This window comes from Acyrthosiphon pisum, chromosome A1 (assembly GCF_005508785.2).
Source record: "Acyrthosiphon pisum isolate AL4f chromosome A1, pea_aphid_22Mar2018_4r6ur, whole genome shotgun sequence".
NCBI lineage: Eukaryota > Metazoa > Arthropoda > Insecta > Hemiptera > Aphididae > Acyrthosiphon > Acyrthosiphon pisum.
Window position 1 is genome coordinate 169,398,023 of NC_042494.1, and position 22,659 is coordinate 169,420,681.

Sequence of the window (22,659 nt, forward strand, 5' to 3'; positions counted from 1 at the left end):
CGTCGCAACTCACAATATTGCGTCGCATACGGGTTACGCACGCACGTATTCGCCACTCGCACGCGACACGACGAACGAAAGAAGATCTATGTAATAACTGTGAAGAACGCCGAAAATCCCCTAGTGGCTGCGTGTACGTTTTCTATATAGTATACTTGTCTATGATAGCACACGCGTACTGCGACACCGACATGCACGTAAAGTTTTCGTCCGTCCCCATTGATTAATAATAATTTTTTACCCAATTATACCTATATTGTTTTATTTTTTTTAGTAACATTATCGTTATTGTGTTATTACTGTACACCGCGACACGTACAATTTCTATAGTCGTGATTCATGGTCGCTGGTCGCTGTTCAGCTGTTGTCACTCGCCAGATCCGCCATCCGAGAATTGTTGCTCCTACACAGACACAACTGCCGTCATACTATACTTATACTGTGCACCACACGGACACGCGACAAAGTAAGGATTGGCCAAAATACTTTTAAAGAGATTGGATGGATTGACTTAACGCCCTTCATTCTTCTTGTAATCAATTGTCTTTTGAAGTATAGGTTATAGGTTCTCCACGTGACCTTATATTTCATTTTACTCTTATATGTGCGTCTTCATAAACACTCAATGTTTGTGTATGAGCGCCTGTATGATGATTAAGAAACTTGTTGGTATGATTATCAATTACCCCCCCCCCCCCCCACACACACACACAACAACCTAAAATTTGTAATTTTTTTGCGCCAATAATTAGTGCTCAGTTCCTGTAAATTCCTGACTGGCCTTTTATAATTCCGGCTCTTCCTGTTTATTCTAAATTTAAGGGGGCTGGAGCGTAATTAATTTCATATATTACCAACCCTGGTTTTACCCCGTCTTAGGTACTTAAATTTAGTATGAAGCTTTAACACAATTATGATATTAAAATTAATCACAATTTGTAAAATATATTCAAAGGTGTTACCTATTTCAGTAAAAGAAATGGTTACCATTCAGGCTTTATCTTGTGAAAATAATCTTAAGCAAGTTCTGACATCCAAAGAATATGAACCAACAAATTTTAGAAATAACTCTCACTCTGCCAAAATACTGGAAGATTTACAATCTCTACGCAAGTATGTTGATGGTTATTTTACCTTCATTCAAAATAAATATCAGTAACACATTTTTGTTTTTAGAAATGAAATTTTATGTGATATTAGATTTGAAGCAGATGATGGTAAAATTGTAATTGGACATAAAAATGTTTTAATAGCAGCTAGTCCATATTTTCGTGCAATGTTTAGTAATTTTGATGAGAGCAATAAAGATCTTGTTACAATAAGAGAACTAGATTCCACCATTTTACAACAATTAGTAGATTATATTTATACTGGAGAAATTATGATCACAAAAGAAAATGTACAGGTACCTACCTACAATCAAATATTTGGTTCGATACAACTAGATTTCAAACAACATATCATATTTTTACATATTTTTATGTGCATTTTTGTTGATTTCTAAGGTGTTGTTACAATCTGCTAATGTCTTACAGCTAGATTATGTAAATAGTGCATGTGCTGAGTTTTTACAAAAACATCTGGATCCATCAAATTGTCTTGGTATCAAAGCATTTGCTGACTTACATAACTGTACAAAGTTGTTGTTGAGTTCTGAAACATACATTAAACAACACTTTTTGTATGATAAACATAATTTAATTCTCTATATCGGTAATTAATTATAAAAATAATGGTTATTATTTTCAGAAAATTGATTAAATGCGAACATTTTCTATCTTTATCTTCTGAAGATTTGGTGAAGCTTATTTCCTGTAATGACCTTGCTGTTCCATTCGAAGAAAAAGTAATTTGATTATTTGTATTTGAATATTTTGTAAGGTAAATCAACTAAATGAAGGTGGGAAAGTGGGTACTGCTCTAGGTGTCTTGAGGATCATGTGTGATATAGTATTTTAATTCTATGATATAAAATCATTGTTTATGAAAAAGAATTGTGAATGACCGTTTAATAATATTACCAGGTATGATATCATCATTAAAATAGTCTATTTTACCATTAGACATTTCTCATACTACATTACTGCAGTAAGTTTTAATATGTTTGGCAAAGAATTTGCATTTGCAAATATTGTGTGTATACAATACAATTATATATTTTAAAAGTTTCAGATACCCTCAAATAATATTTTTAAATAATAACAATGTAAAATTGTTATCCTTTAAGCTTTTAGACTGAACAAAAACCGTTGGTGCAATTATTATGTGTGTATTTGTAGGTATAATTGTACAAAGTATCAATTATCTAATGGAATATTTGATTTCCATTCATTTTATCAGTTTGTATGAAATAATAAATTGTCCTTGTCTGCTCTGACTATGACTGGCTATAACTTACACTGCTGCCGTAAATAATTCTTGATAAATAATTATAATAGATATCACACAGTTAGAAAAATAATCTAAACCGCTACAACCTACAGCCTTAAAAGTTTATGTCAATCCATTAATAAATCTCTATTAAGTATGAATTTAGGGATACAATGACACTGAAAAAATCTTCAAATAAAAGATGACAAGGGTAAAAATCACAAATATCAGTTTTAAGACAATTATCAAATTATCAAATTTAAATACTAAAAATATAAATTGCCAAATAATAATAATAATAATAATAATAAATCATGAATATGAATATTGTATTGCTTATGCTATAGCTGTTTAAATATTTGGTTTGTCTATCCCCTCCCCCTTTAAATATATTCTTTTACAAATATCAGTTTTTATTAGCATTTTTTACACGATTATCTGTATTCTTTGGCATGCATAGACTAACCGAAAACGCAGCTTACAGAACAAAAATACCTAATTTTTTATAATCAACTATATAAATTTAAATCAGTTACATTATTAATCCTATGATACACAGGTTATTGTTATTACTGTGGCTATAATATATAATTCTTAATTTTTACTAGGTACCTACCTATTTGTTGTTAGCTAGGTATAATTGTACAAAGTATCAATCTTCTTCTTCTTCTTCTTCTCAGCTTACCGGTCCGTTGAGGACCATTGCTGCCTTCAAGAGGTCTCGCCATCTATCTCTGTTGTACGTCAGCTCAAAGGTTACATTTTGGCCTATCGCATTCAAGTCTCTGGTTATCACATCCATCCATCGGGTTCTTGGTCTTCCTAGGGACCTTGTTTTGTTAATTTTTTCAACAAGCAATTTTTTATTAATAGTCCATCTGCTCTCCAAGTGTGTCCAAACCACTCTAGTCGTTTGTTTCTAATAAACGCTAAGATATTTGGTCTTTTGTATAATTTCTGTAATTCATCGTTTGTTCTTCTTTCGTAGGTATTGGTTTCTTGGTTGAAACGTGGTCCATAGATATTACGGAGTACTTTTCTCTCAAATATTATTAATTTCCTTTCATCACCTTTTGTTATGGACCATGTTTCACAAGCATAGGTTACAATTGGGCGCAGGTAGCTATGATATAGAAGAATTTTTGATGTCCTTGAAAGTAATTTTGATTATACTGTAATAACACCTGTTTCCACACATAATTCTTTCATTCACTTCCTGATGCATATTATTCTTATTATTGACATTTACTCCAAGGTATTTAAAATTATCTACAGCTTCGAATTTCATGTTACTAATTAAAAGATCGTTTGTATTCTGATTATTTCTTGACATCATCATATACTTGGTTTTATTTTCATTTATACACAGGCCCATTGACTTACTTGTCTTGACCAGTTTCTCGGTTGTTTGAATAATTTCTTCTTTCGTCTTCCCTAATACTACAATATCATCTGCATAAGCTAAAATTACCGACTCCCCAATTATGTCCATGTTCCGTTGTTCGTTTGTATCTCTTACTATTTTTTCCAGAGCTAGATTGAATAATGTGGGAGAGAGGGCGTCTCCTTGGCGTAGACCAGATTTTACCTCAAATGTTTCCGAGTAATTTTGTAAGTAGCGTATTTTACAGATTGTCTTCTCATTACACATTTTAACGAGATTTATATACTTCTTTGGTATTCCGAGTAGTTCTAAACCTTTCCATAGTTCCTTTCTGTTTATACTGTCATAAGCTTGTCTGAAGTCGATAAATAATAAATGTAGTTCTTCATTGAATTCATAATATTTTTCCATCACTTGTCTTATCACGAAGATGTGGTCGGTGGTTGACTTACCTTTTCGAAAACCGCATTGGTAACTTCCGATAATGTCTTTGGCGTATATGTTTATTCTTTCTAGGATTACCGTTGTTAGTACTTTATAGCCTACGTCAAGTAAAGAGATACCTCTATAGTTCTCCGTTACTGTCGGGTTTCCTTTTTTATATACAGGACAAATTATAGCCGTGTTCCAATCATCTGGGATTTTTTCTTCTCTCCATACACACCTAATGATTTCTATTAATTTCTTTCTTAGCTGTACTCCTCCTCTTTTTAACAATTCCGCAACCACACCATCATCAACTGATACCTTGTTATTTTTGAGTCCGTCAATAACCGCGTTGATTTCATTTTGAGTAGGTTCCCTGATTTCTGGTTCCACTGTGTAGTAATCTATTTCTTCAATTTCATTGTCATCCGGTTGTCCATTATTTAATAGTTTTTCAAAAAAAACTTTAAATTCGTTTACTATTTGTCTTTCTTCGGTGATGAGATTTCCGCTTTTGTTTGTTAATATTTTTGTTAGTGGTTTATAGCCCTTTTTAATGTTGCCACCTAAATTAAAGAATACTTTAGGATTAAATCTATTTGTTTCCATGTCTTCAATCATTTTCTTTTCATAAAGACGCTGTTCTCTTCTTATTATCTTGTTTGTAATCTTTCTTTGTGCTTCGTATCTATCAGACTCGCTAGTTGATGGATTTTGTAGTACTTTCTTTCTTAACTCGTTTCTTTTATCCACTGCTTCTTTGCATACAAAGTATCAATCACCTAATAAAATAATTGGTTGAGATCCATTTTATCCAGGCCCGGTGCAAAGCTAAATGACGCCCCAGGCCAAAATGCCAAATGGCGCCTTTTTCATACAACAATTCATGTCATAATAGTCAGAAAAAAAATGTTGTTCATGGATAGAAATACAGAAAAATGGTATATTATTATGCTTAACTTATTATGATAAAAATAAATAATACAGAAATGGTTGTAAATTAATAATAATAGAGATGCACAATAAAACATGACATAATAAATAATTTAAATTTCTAATCGATCCACACTTTTCTTGATTTTCTCTCAGCAAAACTTTGTATAATTGTAGAAAAATCGGGTTCCGCTGCTATTTCGTTTTTTACCGTTCATTAGCCATAGTAGATCGTAAGTATGTTTTTGTGAGTTTTAATTTAGAGAAACTTCGCTCGTCACTAGCTACTGTCACTGGTAACGTCAATAATAATCTTAAAGAAATCCAAAGATTTGGAAATGTGTCTTGGAGTTCATAGTCAAAAATGTATTGAAGAATATTGAGGTGAACTTACATCCAAACAAGAAATTAATAATTTCTTAATGTTCAGAATCTCTGTGCATAATTTTTTATAAGCTTCCGAACTACTTTTATTTCAGGATCCACCCCTAATTCATCTGCTATTGCTTTTACTTTGATCAAAATTTGATCAAATTGATCTCTACCGTTCTGCATCAGTGTTTCCCAACATGTGGTTCGTGGGCCAGTCATAGGTGGTCCGCGGTACCTTTCTTCGTTTTCTATTAAAAATTTTTTTTTTTTTTAAACAGCGAAAAACATTACGACTTATTGAAGAATGGTATAATTTTACACGCCGTATACGGTTAGACCGTTTTACTGTAATATACGGTTATCTTATCGCTGTTTCTGCCGACGACCGATAAGTATTTTCCACTTTTATTAGTGTGTAGGTATCAGAGTAATAAATTATACTATTATCGCGACCGATAATAATCATGTCAATTGCAAACATTGTTGCTTATATATTTATACGTTATGAGTACCGACAAACAACTGCTATGGATATTGATTCAGTATTCGCTCGTTATTCGTTTGATTACCACGTTTGGTTTTTTTAAGTATTTTTTTTTTTTGAAACCTAGTCAGGAATTTGTCACGGAAGAGGAAATATGATGATAGTTATATTAAGTATAATAATTATATATAATAGTACAGTAATAAAATGTAAATAATACAAATTAAACATTTTTCAATAAATTTTGTGTATTCTTGTTAATGAGCAAAAAAAAAAAGTCTTCCTAGTTTGTGTAAAATTGAGGTGGTCCGCGACCTATAAAATATTGTCGAAGTGGTCCGTGGTGGTAAAAAAGTTGGGAAACACTGTTCTACATAAACTCTAAAGAACTTTTAAACATATTAGTACCATTTATTAAGTCCATTGCTTTTGCTTGCATACTTTTACCGACTAGATTTAGTTGAAAAATAATATCGTACCCAAACAACTAATGACATTAGGAACTTAAAATCTGTAAGTTGATCAGCAAGTGAAGCAGCTTCATGACGCATTCAGTAATGCGTTCCAGCATTTATGTTTTCGAAACGCTATATAGTTCTTAGATAAAAATAAAGTTATTAATAACAAACGATCTAAAACTTTTACGCAATGATCAGTTTCCGTGTTCGTAATTCGCTGGTGCTCTGCATTAATTATTGTTTATTTAGTTTTAACCGTTCTTCTGTTTCTATCCATGTACCATAAGCCTTAAAATGATTAGGCGCTTTTTCGTGCATGTTAAGTGCAGCAGATATGTTATGCCAATCAGAAAATCCACCAATTGCCAAACTTTGGAGCTCTATCGAATAATTTACAACAGAAACAAAATATTTTTCCTAAAAAAAAAAAAATATTAAAATGTTCAAAATTATAAAAGCAATTTCGGCGCCTCCTGAAAATGACGCCCTCGCCTTACCCTTGCACTGGCCCTGATTTTATCATCTTGTATTTACTATTGAATTTTCTCTGTCAAACCCGACTGTACTTGGTGGCTATAACTTTCACCACCTAGGTTTGCAGACAATTGGCTTAAAAAAATGTTACAGATGAAGCTCATAAACTTTCTAATGCACGTTTATATTGTTTATATTTATAAATAACAAATAATATATATTAAAACCTTATAGGTGGAGGTTTTGACAATTATAAAAATTGTTTTAATATTAATAATACATATAAAAAAGTTATGAAAGCATTGAAACTATGGAAAATTGATTTAATACCATCAAATTGTAATTATTATACCATTGATTGCTATAAAAAGAAGGGGACACCTAATAACTCGATAAACTATTATATTTATGGTACAAGCATACACTATAATGGGCGTTTTATCAAATTAATATGTTTTAATTTAATTTAAAATATTTGTTATTGTAGGTATTTGAATGTGTTATTAAATGGGTAAAACATGATTTGGATCAGAGAAAACATTTTTTGCCAGAATTAATGGAACATGTACGTTTGCCATTATTAAGGCCTGATGTTTTAAATAATGTAGTTGAAGAACCAATTCTAAAGAATAGTCCTAAATGTATGTTATTTTAATAAATATATTCTTCATTATGTAATTATATGTTTTATTAATTATTATTTAAATGTTTATAGGCAACAATTTTATAATTGAAGCATTACATTTTAATCTACAAAAATCAATACAGCATTTCACCATTCCAAAAACAATTAGATGCAAACCTAGAAATTTTGGTGATTCTCAAAAAGTATGATTCCGTTTTGATAAATTTATCTTCACAATTATTTTGTCAATTTAATTCTATTAGGTCATTCTAATGTTTAATCGGTCTGATACATCACCAAAGTGTTATACAGAATGGTATGACCCAGCAACCAAGCTAAGGAACATTGCACCAGGGTTAAATGATTGTCGCCGGACAGCTGGTCTTGGTGTTATAAGAGACCAATTTGTCTTTGCTGTAGGAGGTGTAAATGAATCAAGTTCAAAATCTGTTAATATGCTTGATGTATCCTCACAATCGCCCTCTTGGGTATCAATGGCAGATATGGTAGTAAAACGAGGACGATTAGGAATTGGTGTATTGGATGATTGTATATATGCAGTAAGTTAAACAAATAGGTATATTACTTTTTTATATTATAAATATTATATAAAATTTTGTAATTCTAGGTTGGTGGAGGTGATATCAAAAATGCAGTAAATAGTGTAGAGGTTTTCGATGTCAGTATTAAAAAATGGAGACTAGTGTCTAGTATGTCAATTAAGAGATATGATTTGGGTGTTGGTGTACTCAATAATCGTTTATACGCGGTGAATAATCATATTATATTATGCATTTGTAATTTGTAATACATTTCATAAAATTAAATTGTGTAGGTTGGGGGTGCTGGTGATGGTGAAATTGTTAAATCTGTAGAATATTATGATCCCGCACTTGACACATGGACAACAGTTGCAGAAATGTCTGGATTTCGTAAAGGAGTTAGTGTAGGAGTCATGGACGGCGTGATGTATGCTATTGGTGGCTTTTGTGATGGAAAGCATCTTAAACGTGTTGAGGTCTATAGACCAAGTGATGGAGTTTGGTCGTCTGTTGCTGATATGAATTTGTGCAGATACAGGCCTGGTGAGTGGTGGCTATGACAATTATATTTTTTAGTATTGACTTTTAAATACATTGAATTGAAATTACATCATCTTATAGGAGTATCCGTATTAGATAGTTTATTGTATGTTTTTGGTGGAGAAAAAGAATCTTCTATTGTTGATACTGTAGAAATTTACAACCCCAACACCAATACTTGGACTTTGGAGAGATTGTCAAGAAATGAAGTACGAATTTATGGTGGAGTAGTTATCAATAGACCACCACATTTTATTAACTAATCGGCATACATAATGGTCTCATTGTTGGTAGAAATATGAAAATTTGTATGTATAATTTATTACGAAACATGTATTGTTTCATTCATATTTTTCATATTTTGTTTTGTATTTTTGTGTACACAATTAACATAGGTACTACAAATGTTAATTTTATCACTTTATATACATGATAAAATGTTCAGAAAAATCACGGACTATGATTAAGTTTATCTTAGTCCGTGAGAAATATCAAAAAGTTATGACTGTGCTATTTATAGATATTTTTTGGATTTTTCTATAAATGTAAGTTAATTAATGTTCCTCGTACGTTGTCATAATACCAGGCTATAAATATTTAAAATACGTTCATAGAATTATGATTTAGAAGCATTTAAAATTTAAAATTTGCAAATTATTTTGTTTTTATAAAAATTAAACATTTTACAAACTCCTTGTAAACCATTCCCTGGCTATTAAAGAAGCAAATCAGCATCGTTTTGATTGAGTTGCTCATTCTTCTTTTTTTTGCCTCGGTGATGCTGTGATGTGTGCCATTCTTGGCTCTGGCGCTTCATTTCCGGGTCGTACTCGTAAATCCAAGACTTGTCTCCAGTAATGACACATTCTAAGAAAGAATGGTCATTTTCAATCTGCTCCATGAAATCGAGACACCTGTCTCTCCTGTTGTCCTTTTGGTCTTGTGACGAAATTTTCAGAACCATTTTTACGCAGATTTTTCTCATCTTCAAATCAATGGTTAAAATTTGATGAACGGTAGTGTGAGATAATCCCAACTGTTCTCCAATCATTCTGACCGTCAATCGACGATCGGATCGGACAAGATCTCGAACTCTGATGATGTTTTCATCATTTTTTGCAGTTGAAGGTCTTCCACTGTGAGGTTCTTCTTCAATCAACTCTCTGCCTTCTGAAAATGCTATAAACCACCTGGGCCCTTGAAAGCACACTTTCTCCATAAGCTTTTTGATGCTTTTGAAAAGTTTCCGTCGCACTGTGACCAAGTTTAAAACAAAATCGGGTAGCACATCGTTGCACGAAATTGTCGTCACCCATTATTAGAACATATTAAAAATAATTGGTTAATTCGTTTAATATAAACGCCACAGATCGACAAATGACACCATAAAGTTCAAACTCGTACTGAAGGTTCATTAATTGTATTATTATTATTATTATTATTATTTTCATTATATCATGGTTCTTACCATAATTTTTCATAGATAATTGATTATAATAATAATGATAATAATCGATTCACTTTAATTTTAACTTAAATTTCTGAACGTAAATTGGTATGTTCCCAGTTTGTAAGACGGAGACAACACATGCATGTGTGGCGTCCTCTTAACAATGACTTATGAGGAACCTCGTATTACATTTTCAAGTATTTCGACGCAGCGAAAAATATTTTAACGACAATAATTTAGAAAAAACAAATAATTATCGAAATTTTCTTATGCATGTAAATAATTCTAAAAGAGAGAAATTCAATGGTGTATAGAAAATGATTAAATTTGAAGTAACTTGGGGTAAGTTTTTAGGATTATATTTTTCCAATATTCGTACAAAACATTATTACGCGATGTTAAATGAATTGTAATCAAAATGTTTGTACATCAAAACATTTTCAATTGCAACAATGCAAATACTTAGACAGTGAGTTCTGCGCTATATTATAAAAATAATATTTTAGGCAATCGATGTTGGATTTGTAAGTATTTCGTATTTATAAATACATGTACACTGTACAGTGAAACTTCCCCTGGACTGGTATCCATTGTCAAGACTTTAGACGGGCGATTATAAACTCTCCCGATTTAAATGGCATGTAAACTCTCCAATACTACCTGACGGGAACATGTAAACTCTCCCGGGTCTACTTCAGTACTACTATACTCTATCCAGAATAAGCTAGAGGAGCTATGGGACTGGGACATTATTCGTATAACAGAGTTGGTAACACTAAAATAATTCTGTCAATAATAAAAATCATTGTTGCTTATGAGCTATAAATAATAATATATTATAGTCAAACTACTTTTTATGGTAATTGGAAAACACTGATTTCAAAAAACTTAAGGTATAAATAATTAATATTTAAATAGAAAATACAGGTTAACAGTAATACAATTGATAGAAAAATGTATATGACATTTACAATCTGGCAATTTATTTTATAGAGTAGTAATAACATTTAAAATAACTCGGGAGAGTTTACACATTTCGTTCAGGTAAATATAAAGCTTACCCGGGAGAGTTTACACATTTCCTTTAGGTGAACATAGATTGACCCGGGAGAGTTTACCACCGCCCCTTTAGACTGGGGTCATAAGCATTCAACAGATTCCCACCCTAATAAACTATCCCTACTACCTCCTGGTCCATAACATAACATACAAGATAATTTAATTTAATATTCAGGGTAAAACAGGAAGACCTGACAATTACAAATGAATTAACTATTTTAAAAAACTAAGAGTGTCTTGTTTCTACTGAATAAAGTTGACATAAGAATGTCGATGTCAATCTGGTATTAGATAAGAGGAGACGAGGATTAAACTGTAGATAACTTTTTTATACGTGTAAAAATAAACAAGTTTCAAAGACCGCAATTATTTATTGATAATACATTTTTTTCAATTTTTACTTTAAACGACAGAATCGCAATTTACAACACTTTTAGTGATGAATAATAAAGGACGGTGTGTACTGAAATATGAAACGTACTCACAAGTTTCAAGAACTATGGCCAATATACAATAAGGCACGAGGCCCATTTTTTGGGTAATGTGTTTTTACCATAATATTAATCTTATAATTAGAATAACAAGCACTACAAAAAAAAGGTGGGTAAGTGGATGTCGCTCTGCTGTACAGTAGGTTACTATAGTATGTAATGTATAGTATTAAATTTGAATTCAATGATATAATATCACTGTATGAGAAAAACGATTCTGAGCGGAGACGGTATGTCAGTCTAGGTTTAAGATATATATTATATACTTATCTATGGTATTAAAAAAAAAAATTGACCAATAATAGGTAGGTATCTATAATAAATTCCAAATTAATCATATCACAATATCCATTAGGTACTTATAACGCGTTATACATCAACTACAAATTGTAGTACTATCATAGATATATAATAGTATACTTTAGAAGTTTCAAGTACCTACCCACGAATTATATTATACAATCACAACAAAATAACTAAAATAGTTATTCCAGGTTTTTTAATATGTAATTTCGTCCAAATTTAAGCTTTTAGACTATAAAAACAAACTGTGCTTATGTATTTTTAGATTTTTTGGTAACAGAATAAAAATATTTACGTGGAATCTTGTTTCAAATTTTCAATCCTTAGATATAAAATTTGAACATTTTATAAATTTATAACTACAAAATAATTATTCAATTTTAAATTTGATAAATTTTGTCAAAATTCGATCTTTAAATGCTTATAAAAAAAATTATGTCCATGTATTTTTAATATTTTACAACTGCTATTGTAACAATATATCAGAGCGTTGTATTACATTTTTACACTTTTTAGCCAAACAGATAAAACTTAATAGATATTTTTAGAAAAAAAACTAAAAAAATTGAAAACTGACAATATCTGTAACAGCTCAAAAAAAGTCAAATTATGTTCAAAATTTTATCGTGTATAGAAAATTCTAATATAAACATTCAGTGAAATTTTCAAGTAATCTGTGGCGTAGGCATGTCCTATCCATTCTTATATTACCGCCGCGGTGTCGTTATCAATTATTATTGTTTTGTATTTTACAGTTGTCCATAAGACAGCATTATTTTTATTATAGCAATTATTATTATTCGCTGACCGTCAAAGAGACGTCTTTCACGGTCGCAACTCTGTACGGTATATATTTATGTACATTTGTATTATTCAAATTCATATATTATAGAATCAAATTTTGTGTTAACATTTAATATTAAAAGACCAGTGTCACCTCACTCCCATACCGACGCGAGTCATAGTGGCTAACCGCCATACTCGTAGGAGTTACGTCGGCGCCAACACAATTTAATTACATTTAAAATAAAAATGGGTTAGTGGGTACTGGGTGCCAAACTGCTGCACAGTATATGTCTAGTTGGGTTGCTGTGTTAAATTTAAATTCAATGATACAAAGACATTATAATCAAAATACGTTTCTCAGCAGACGATTTTAGCCTAAATAGAAAAAAATGCATTTGAAAACGCCATTATGGGCAGTCCTGTAAAGAATACTTTTAAAAAGTACTTGAGTAAATACTCAAATACATATTTTTTTAAGTATTTAAGATACTACTCAAATACTTTTGGTTTTTAAAGTGGGTTTCTAACTATCGTAATATAAACACATAGGTGGTAGGTAATCTAATAGTTTTAAAGGGAATATTGTTATTCAATAACTTTTTTTAGAAATCTGTTTTTCACAAACGTTTTTGGCTTCGGCTAACACAGAAATATAGAATATAAAATAAAATTATTATTCTATTATTGCAGTTGACAATAATATTTGTCCAACCAATTATTTCGAATAAAAATAAAATGTTCGAAATAAAAAACCAAAGTATTCAATACCAAAAAGTATTTGAATACTTTTACTCAAATACTTTTACTTAAATACTTTACAGGACTGATTATGGGTAATAAATGAATTATATTTACTATGAATTATAGTCATTAATATAATAATATATTTTAAAATTTCAAGTTCCCATTCATGAATAATATTTTTAAATTACAACAAAATATATAAAATAGTTTATCTTCGCTTAAATGTCATATTTGCCAGAAATTTTTACTTAAAATATCTGTCACAAAAAAACAGGGTTTTTATATTTTCTGGTTACAATATGAACTACTTACGGGAAATCTTGTTTTACATTTTCAATCCTTAGCTGTAGAAATTGAACATTTTATATATTATTAACAGAAAAATAATTAAAAGCTTAAAAATTGTGCATATACATTTTAAATAATTTTAAACTGCTACCATAACAACCTATGAGAAATCTAATATTCATATTTTTGACCCAATAGTAACATTTTTAACATTTATACAAAATTAACTAAAAAAAATTCAAAACATCTATAAATAGCCAAATACAAGTCAAAATATTTTAAAATGTTTACGCATATAAAATGATCAAATAAACATTTGGTAAAAATTTCAAGTACCTTTTCAACGTTTACACTGTACACACTACACATGCACAAAAACAAAAAAATCATTGAAAAATCAAAAAAATGTCATAATTCCTCACAAAATCTAAAAGATATAATTTAAATAGTACATTATAGATACAATTTTAGATTTTACTGATATACTGCAATATAATTAACTTTTTAGCTTATTTTTTTTTATTTGAAAATAGTCAGTATAAATTATAAAACACATTCTTATCAAATATTCAAAACAATACACGTGTCAACAAAATGTTTACAAAAGTATATCTTTATACTATTAACAATGAGTACTTCTGAAAGCTGATTAATGATAATGATGTGGTCTATCAACGACTACTCCACTATAAACTCGTAGTCCATGTCTTGACAATGTCTCCATGGTCCAAGTATTGGTGTTGGGGTTGTAAATTTCTACAGTATCAACAATAGATTTCTCAGTTTCCCCACCAAAAACATATAATAAACCATCTAATGTAGCTACACCTATAAGAAAAAAATGTAATTTATACTAAATATATAATTAAAGTTAGTTCTGAAATATTTATTATTTTAGTCACCAGGTCTGTATCGAGAAAAATGCATATCAGCTACAGACGACCAAACTCCATCACTTGGTCTATAAAACTCAACACTTTTAAGATACTCTCCACTGCTATAGCCACCCACAGCATACATATGACCGTCTAAGACTCCTACACTAACACCATCACGGCATTCAGACATTTCTGCAACTGAAGACCATGTGTCAAGTGCTGGATCATAATATTCCACAGATTTCAAACATTTACCACTACGAGCACCTCCAACCTACACAATTTAATGAAATGAGAAATGTAATACAAATTATAAATAAATAAATAATATAATTATTCACTGCGTATAATAAATTATTGAGTACACCAACACCCAAATCACATCTTTCAGTAGACATACTAGCTACCAATCTCCATTTTTGAATACTGACATCAAAAACCTCTACACTATTTAAAGCACTGTTGCCACCACATCCACCAACCTGGAATTACAAATAATATACTTTTTTAATATAAAATAAATAAAATATTGATTTCACTTACTGCATATATGGAATCATCCAATACACCAACTCCCAATCGCCTCCTACTAACTAACATATCTACCATTGGAACCCAAAAGGGCGATTGTGAAGATACATCAAGCATACTAACAGATTTAGAACTTCTTTCATTCACACCACCCATAACAAACACAAATTGATCTCTTATTACACCTAGACCAGCCAACTGGCGACAATCATTTATTCCTGGTGCATTCTCTCGTAGTTGGGTTGCTGGGTCATACCATTCTGTAGAACGCATTGACGACGTATCAGACTTATTGAACATTAGAATAACCTAATAGAATTAAATAGACAAAATAACTGTGAAGATAAATTTATCGAAATATAATCATACTTTTTGAGAACCAAACTGTCTAGGTTTAAACTTAATCGTTTTAGGAATGGTGAAATGCTGAACTGATTTTTGATGATTATAACTTAAGGCTTCAACTAAATAATTGTTACCTAAAAAAATTATGATAATAATTCATAAAATATATAAATTTATAGTGATGGCAAATTTAAGTAAATAACATACATTTAGGAATAGTGTTTAAAAGAGGTTCTTCATATATATTAAATAATATATCAGGCTTTAATAATGGCAAACGTACATGTTCCATTAAATTTGGCAAAAAATCATTTCTACGATCCAAATCATGCTTTATCCATTTGATAACACATTCAAATACCTACAATAACAATTAATATTTAAAACTAGATTAAAATATAATAATGTTTGTTTGTTCAACTATCGAATAGTGTATAATTATCACAGGGTCCCAAAAATATAATAGATCTTCAAGATCATAGATTCCTACTTTTTATAGCTAACAAAGGAATATTTATTATTATATTTTTATGGTATTAACTATATATTATTTGTTATTTTTAAACACATATCAATCACAATATAGACATGCATTAGAAGGTTGATGTGCTGCATTCGCAACATTTTATGGGTCTATTGATTAGCCTGTGGTCCGCAGAGGTGAAAGTTATAGTCAAATAATTTCATTCGGAGCCGACAGAAAAAATTCATTATCATCCAGCAGTTATACAATTGATTTGAACTAATTATTTCATAATATAATTGATAATTTGTATAATTTTACCTTGTTTCAACAGATAGTTACTTAATATTTCATTTATATAATTTTATACATGATAACTAGGGGACAGAATTATATTCTTATGCATATTTTTTTTTTGAGGCTATGCAGTCAGACGGGGGTTCGAAATCTTTACATATCATGAAACCGGTTAATTAATGGCAAAAGTTTTTTTTAGCATTTTTGAGAATATTTCAAGATAAAAGAATATTTGAGAATATATCGATTAATTTTTATACATTCAATATTTTTTGTTGCAGTGACGTAAATAATATAAATAATGTGTCGGATAATAGTGATATGATATTGATACATTATATATGTATTATAACCATCGTATATACGATCATGCCTTAATTAGTACTGTACTGTAATATTCTGTAGTAGATAAGTGACTTATCTAAAAAAACAATGCCCGACAAGAAAAGGAATTATTACTACACTTCAAAAATAGCTAGCTCCAGGCGTTCAATTATTACTACATGTACGGGACAACACTGCAGTGTCGCGTGTTGTGTAGTGTTGACATAGGTATACATTATAGTTTCATTATATTTCATTAGTTACTTGTTTTTACTTGTCCATAATGCCGAAAACACCATCAACTAAATTAAAAGATTTAATTTCACAGTGGATTCAACTATTAAATAAAAACAATATACATTTTACAACTGATGGCACAACTTTTTAGTCAAGTGTGTAATAAAAATGTACCGTGCATTAAAAAGTCTCAGTTATCACAACATGTAGATACATTTTCACACCAAGAAGTTCAAAAGCGTAAGTTAAACACTACAAAACAATTGTTTTTATCAGAATCGATTTATATTTGAGTCTTGTTGCCGCAAATATTCCGTGGTATAAATTGCAAAATCCACAATTTCGGGCATTTTTAGAAAAATATACTGGCAAACATATACCCGATGAAAGTCTGTTAAGAAAAAAAATATCTATCACATTGTTATAATAAGACTTTATCCAATATAAAAAATGAAATAAGCGATAATAATATTTGGTTTGCTGTTGATGAAACAACGGATATAAATGGCCGTTATGTGGTGAATTTATTGGTTGGGATATTAAAGTCAAATCATCAGACTCGTTCTTTTCTCTTAACGTGTAAAGTTTTAGAAAAGACTAATCATTCTACTGTGGCTCGATTTGTGAATGATGGGTTAAAATTACTGTGGCCCTTGGGCGGAAATAAAAAAGTATTATTGATGCTCTCAAAGCTGTGCCGTACATGGTGAAAACGGGACAGTCACTAGCAGTTTTCTATCCCAACTTAATTCATGTTACATGTGTAGCTCACATGTTTAATAGGGTTCCAGAAAGGGTTAGAGAAATGTACCCAGACATAAAAAACGTAGCTAATGTTTTGAATGGAAATAATGAAGTTTAACTAATAGACAATTTTTCACCGGCTATGATAACTGATTTGCAAAATGCTCCGGTGACTTCAGTTGACGTCGAACATTAATTTAGCACGTATAAAAATATATTAACAGATCGTCGTACAAATATGACACCAGAAGACACAGAGCAAAATATAGTTGTTAACGGTTTTCAAAAATGTTCGTAGTTAAAAATACCTATTATTATTATTAATATAATTTTATCAATTTTTTTCTAACATGTATTATTTTGCTTATTTTTTGCATATTATTTTTTATCATAAACTTGCATATTCCTTTTTATCATAATATACTTAATTATATCAGTTTTTTTTGTACTATTTTGCATGTAAATTAATATTTTTTTTCAAGAGAATATATTCATAAAAAAGCATATTTTTCGCATAAATATTATGATTTTTAAAGAATATTTTCAACTTTTTTAGAGAATATTAGCATTTTATTGCCAAGTATATAGCTCAGTCCTCAATATTTATTATCGACGTAACCGTCACATTGTCACGCTATTCTGATTGGAAGTCGTTCATGTTTCTTAATATTTATTGTTTTATATTGTAATTTCACCTCATGGGCTGATGATTAAATTAATGCCATTTATAACGATGGAATTATTAACTAGGTATTCATACGAAAAAAAAATGTGTACATTTGGTTTGTTATTATATTAAATTATCATTTTAAGGAAGTTGTGACACTTTTAATTTCTTTAATATAATTATTAATTAATATATATATTTAGTTTTTTGAACATTTATTTTTTACAATTTAGATAAAATAAATATGGAGGGCTCTAGGCATATTAGTGCTATTATTTTTTCAGTGTTTCCCCAACCAAAAACCTCACGCCTTGCTACTGATCAACTGTACTGTACACTTGCCCACCTTTATAAGTTGATTTTCCATACAAAATATTAAAAATTACAATTTGTACTTTGCTTACTTTTTCTTCAAATGGAACGGCAAGGTCATTAGAGGAAACAAGCTTCACCAAATCTTCAGAAGATAAGGATAGAAAATCTTCGCCTTTAGCTACTTCTCTGGAAATAATAATCATTATTTTTACAATAAATCACCTACTTACTCTTGTTATAGAGAATTAAATTATGTTTATCATACAAAAAATGTTGTTTAATATATGCTTCAGAATTTGACAACAATCCCGTACATTTATGCAAATCAGCAAATGCTTTGATAACAATACAATTTGATGGATCCAGTTGTTTTTGTAAAAACTCAGCACATGCTTCATTTACATAATCTAACTGTAATACATTTGCTGCTGATAACAACGCCTTAGAAATCAACAAAAATTCACATAAACTGATATTATGTTGTTTTTAAGTCTATATAAAATCAAATATTTAATTATAGGTACCTGCACATTTTCTTTTGTGACCATAATTTTTCCAGTATAGATATAATCTACTATTAGTTTTAAAATAGTGGAATCCAATTCTTTTATATTAATAAGATCTTTATTGCTCTCATCAAAATTACTAAATATTGCACGGAAATATGGACTAGCTGCTGATAAAACAATTTTATGTCCAATTACAATTTTACCATCATCTGCTTTAAATCTAATATCACAAAAATCTTCATTTCTAAAAACAAAAATATTTTACTAGTATTTATTTTGAAGGAAGGTGAAATAACTGTCAACGTACTTGCGTAGAGATTGTAAATCTTCTAGTATTCTGACAGAGTGAGAGTTATTTCTAAAATTAGTTGGTTCACAGTCATTTGATTTCAGAGCTTGCTTTAGATTATTTTCACAAGATGAAGCCTGAATGGTATCCATTTCTTTTACTGACATAGGTAGCACCTTTGAATATATTTTACAAATTGTGATTAATTTTAATATCATAATTGTTTTAAAGCCTCGGTTAAAGCTTAGAACTAAATGTAGGTGCTTTAGAGTGTAGACAGGGTAAAAACCAACACTGATGTTAAGAAATTATTAAATTATTAGGTAGTTAGATTTATTAAAATATTAGGTATTGAATTAAAAAATGTATATAAAATAGATATGAGACCTATTTTCTTACTTATTGGAGTTGAATTCAATTCAGTGCAGCAATCAACAATACCGGACAGCTAGAGTTCTAGACAAAGGTATGGTATTGAAATATGGGCTTAAATACAAAATACCTAATCGATGTTGGTAGAGACAACTGGGATAAGGTGAAGTCAGAAGTTGTGAGGTAAGAATGTAAGACGGGAATTGTATGTAAGTCGTAAATTTATCAAACGCACATGTACTGTATGTTGAGCATATTGTATTTTCATGTTTTTATTATGAACGCTAATAATAATATATTATAATAACACGAAAGTTGGTTATACTCATCAATCATGAAGACTTGACAGTAGAAACTAGAATATATCCTAGCATTGACTAAAGAATAGTGTTATGATTTTCACCTTCACATTGTCAACTTTTTATAATTCCTGCTCTACCTGTTTTCTTAGAAAGTCAAAGTTTCCCCAGATGTGGCTGGGCTAACATGTCTAAACTACATACCAGTTTAAGTTCTACTTTCTGGGTAAACAGGTAACTTTAGCAGGCATTTTAAAAAACTGGTCAGAAATTCAAATTAATTGAGCACTATACTTATCAACGCAATCAATAAATTACAAAATTCAGGTTGGGGGGAGGTAATGTTTATACAATTTGGTTCAATCTACAATTTTCTTCAGAACCATACCAAACTTTATAAATCCAAACAGGTGCTCAAACACAAACAATTTAGTGTTTTGGAGACATGTATAAGTACCTAAGTGTTCTAAGAGACATGAAGGACACATTTGCTTAGAGTATATTTTTATACGTCGACAGATAGCATACGCCACGTGCACCTACCCACAAACTTAATATTATTTGCAAATTTGTATGATTTTGACGAATTTTGTCAAAATTCTTACCACCTGTAGTCGCGTTCCGGGCAGTATGTGATATGTCCCGGCAGCTGTGTCAACGTAGGACGTATGAGCAGCGATTTTCAGCGTGCCGTCGATGGTGAATTTGGCGGATGGCGGTTCGAGACGCGACTATACGGCGAGCGACAACTCACAAGTGACAACTGTTTTGCGAATTGAGCAACTGACAAGTCACGAGCACACTAACTTTTAATCTATGGTCACAAGTGACAACAGTGACAATGAAACAAAAATCGGTGCCCGTGTGACGTTAGTTCCTACGGCTTTGTCGAGTTTAACGGCGTGCGGTGAAGAGTAATATTGTTATTATTGAAAATTGAAATAATAAAATAAAAAATAACAATACATCAATAGGTATAAAATGATTATAATATTTTTATAATATGATTAACCGTAAACGCGTATTTTAAATACACTGTAATTTCCAACCTATGGTTCCGGAAACGGTATTCGCACGGACCACGGTAGACAATTAAAAACCGAGGTTCGTGATAGCAAGGCGACGGTATCATATTTTTTTAGAAAAGTGTCAATGTTTTCAGAAATCGAACCTGTGGAATTGTTTGGTTTGAAATATGGTTTTTTATTGTCAGGCATGTTGTTTTTTTATTATATTATCTTTAGGTTTGTCAATTGGTTCTGAGATAAATGTTATATTAGTTATTTGCGTATCGAAATCGTCTGAAATGGCTTCCCCTTTAAATATTTTTGTAGCCTAGTTTTTAGTTCTGGAACCAGACCAGTTGTTATTAGGTGTATTCTAGATAATTCAATAATTAATTTTTCTTTATTGCATTTATTTATCCAACTTGTTGAGATAGAGGTAAAGTCAATATCTGGGAATTTAAAGTTATCCTGATGGGTTTGGTTGGATTTTTGCATATTATGAGAGATTTATTATTGAAATGTAATAGAAAAATAATATCATAAAACAAAAATTTATTCATGAATACTTTTGACTAAATTTTTTGTTAATTTAAAAGTTGATGAAAATGAATTGGATTTTATTTATACTTACTAATATAACACTGTGTCAAATAGTTATTTGTGTTGGTATTGTTTGATTATGATTTATTTTCTTAGGATGAATTATATATATAAATATATTAATTAATTATGTTATTTTTGTTAATTTCTTTTAATGTTTAATTAATAAAATCTCGTAATAAGTATTTGTATAATAATTCATGTATAATAGGTATATAAATAATTATAATCAATTTTTTTTAATAATGTAAGTATGAATTGTTATAAAACTATATATTCGTATTAGGTATATACTTTTACTTGGTAATAAAATAATAAAAAAAAATTTTATTGGGTTTTAGCGAGGGTTTTAGTTTTAAGTTATTAAATAAGTGAGTTACAAAAAAAAAAAATTGAATCTTAGTCTTAGTGTTTTTTATTTTTTATTTTTTTAAATAAGTAGTACCTAATAGGTATTTACTATAAAAATTATTATAAATAATAGATACTACTTTAATTTAATAGGATAATCTTATGAATATACTTATATTTTTTAGGTTTTAGAAATTATTATTATTATTTTTTTTTTAGATTATGCTATTATGTTTTATTCTTAAATAAGTAAATTTTTATAAGCTTAAACATTTTAATTTTAATTTTAGTTATTATTGTTTTTTTCTAAGTTTTTATTTTTAATATTTTTTAGTAATGATAATCATTTATTTGTTATTAATTCTTAAAATTAAAAGTAAAATATTATAGGTAATCTTATATGTATAGCTAATATAATTTTGTAAAATGTTGTTACGTGCAGCCCTTTCAGAATCCAAACGATGATGTAGTTTGAAATAATAATACTAATTTCAAAGTAATAAAATGTGTTTTAATAATTTAGAACAGTCAATTATGAAAATATAGTAGTAATGTAGAATGATTCCGTGGTAGGTAGTAGCGGTGTATAATGGCTGGTGACGTGAAGTGACTTCGGTCTTGCTGGTCCAGGTACATCTGATCAGCTGTACTCCTGTCTCCCTTATATATGCTGTCAGCTTCTTTGATCTGGTCAGACGGTCA

At 29.9% G+C, this 22,659-nt stretch overlaps 3 protein-coding genes across 7 annotated transcripts; 1 reads left to right on the forward strand and 2 right to left on the reverse strand.

Annotated features, from left to right (window-relative positions):
- Positions 1–110: 110 nt before the first annotated feature.
- Positions 111–14,713, forward strand: LOC115033925 (kelch-like protein 3). 4 transcript variants are annotated; one of them, XM_029488817.1, is made up of 12 exons: positions 111–197; positions 275–466; positions 972–1,113; positions 1,177–1,405; positions 1,506–1,681; positions 1,750–1,846; positions 7,389–7,542; positions 7,617–7,729; positions 7,790–8,086; positions 8,155–8,295; positions 8,362–8,611; positions 8,690–9,355. In XM_029488817.1, exons 2-12 carry the CDS (start codon positions 340–342, stop codon positions 8,869–8,871), a joined length of 1,908 nt encoding a protein of 635 aa, XP_029344677.1. In that variant the 5' UTR covers positions 111–197; positions 275–339; the 3' UTR covers positions 8,872–9,355. The 4 variants fall into 4 exon arrangements, with proteins under 4 accessions (XP_029344677.1, XP_029344676.1, XP_029344675.1 ...); XM_029488816.1 differs by lacking the exon at positions 111–197 and adding an exon at positions 14,628–14,713 and having other exon boundaries at positions 204–466; positions 8,690–8,916; XM_029488815.1 differs by lacking the exon at positions 111–197 and having other exon boundaries at positions 204–466.
- LOC115033595 lies at positions 9,324–9,827 on the reverse strand. Its single transcript, XM_029486433.1, has one exon. The coding sequence runs from the start codon at positions 9,825–9,827 to the stop codon at positions 9,324–9,326; it is 504 nt and encodes a 167-aa protein (XP_029342293.1).
- LOC100575857 (ring canal kelch homolog) lies at positions 14,267–21,659 on the reverse strand. Of its 2 annotated transcripts, none has more exons than XM_003245220.4 (11): positions 20,605–21,655; positions 19,347–19,504; positions 19,055–19,283; positions 18,796–18,971; positions 18,620–18,716; positions 15,691–15,844; positions 15,508–15,617; positions 15,151–15,447; positions 14,949–15,089; positions 14,632–14,881; positions 14,267–14,557 (listed from the first exon to the last, which is right to left on the reverse strand). In XM_003245220.4, exons 2-11 carry the CDS (start codon positions 19,493–19,495, stop codon positions 14,379–14,381), a joined length of 1,782 nt encoding a protein of 593 aa, XP_003245268.1. In that variant the 5' UTR covers positions 19,496–19,504; positions 20,605–21,655; the 3' UTR covers positions 14,267–14,378. The 2 variants fall into 2 exon arrangements, with proteins under 2 accessions (XP_003245268.1, XP_016660787.1); XM_016805298.2 differs by having other exon boundaries at positions 14,478–14,582; positions 20,605–21,659.
- Positions 21,660–22,659: the final 1,000 nt, after the last annotated feature.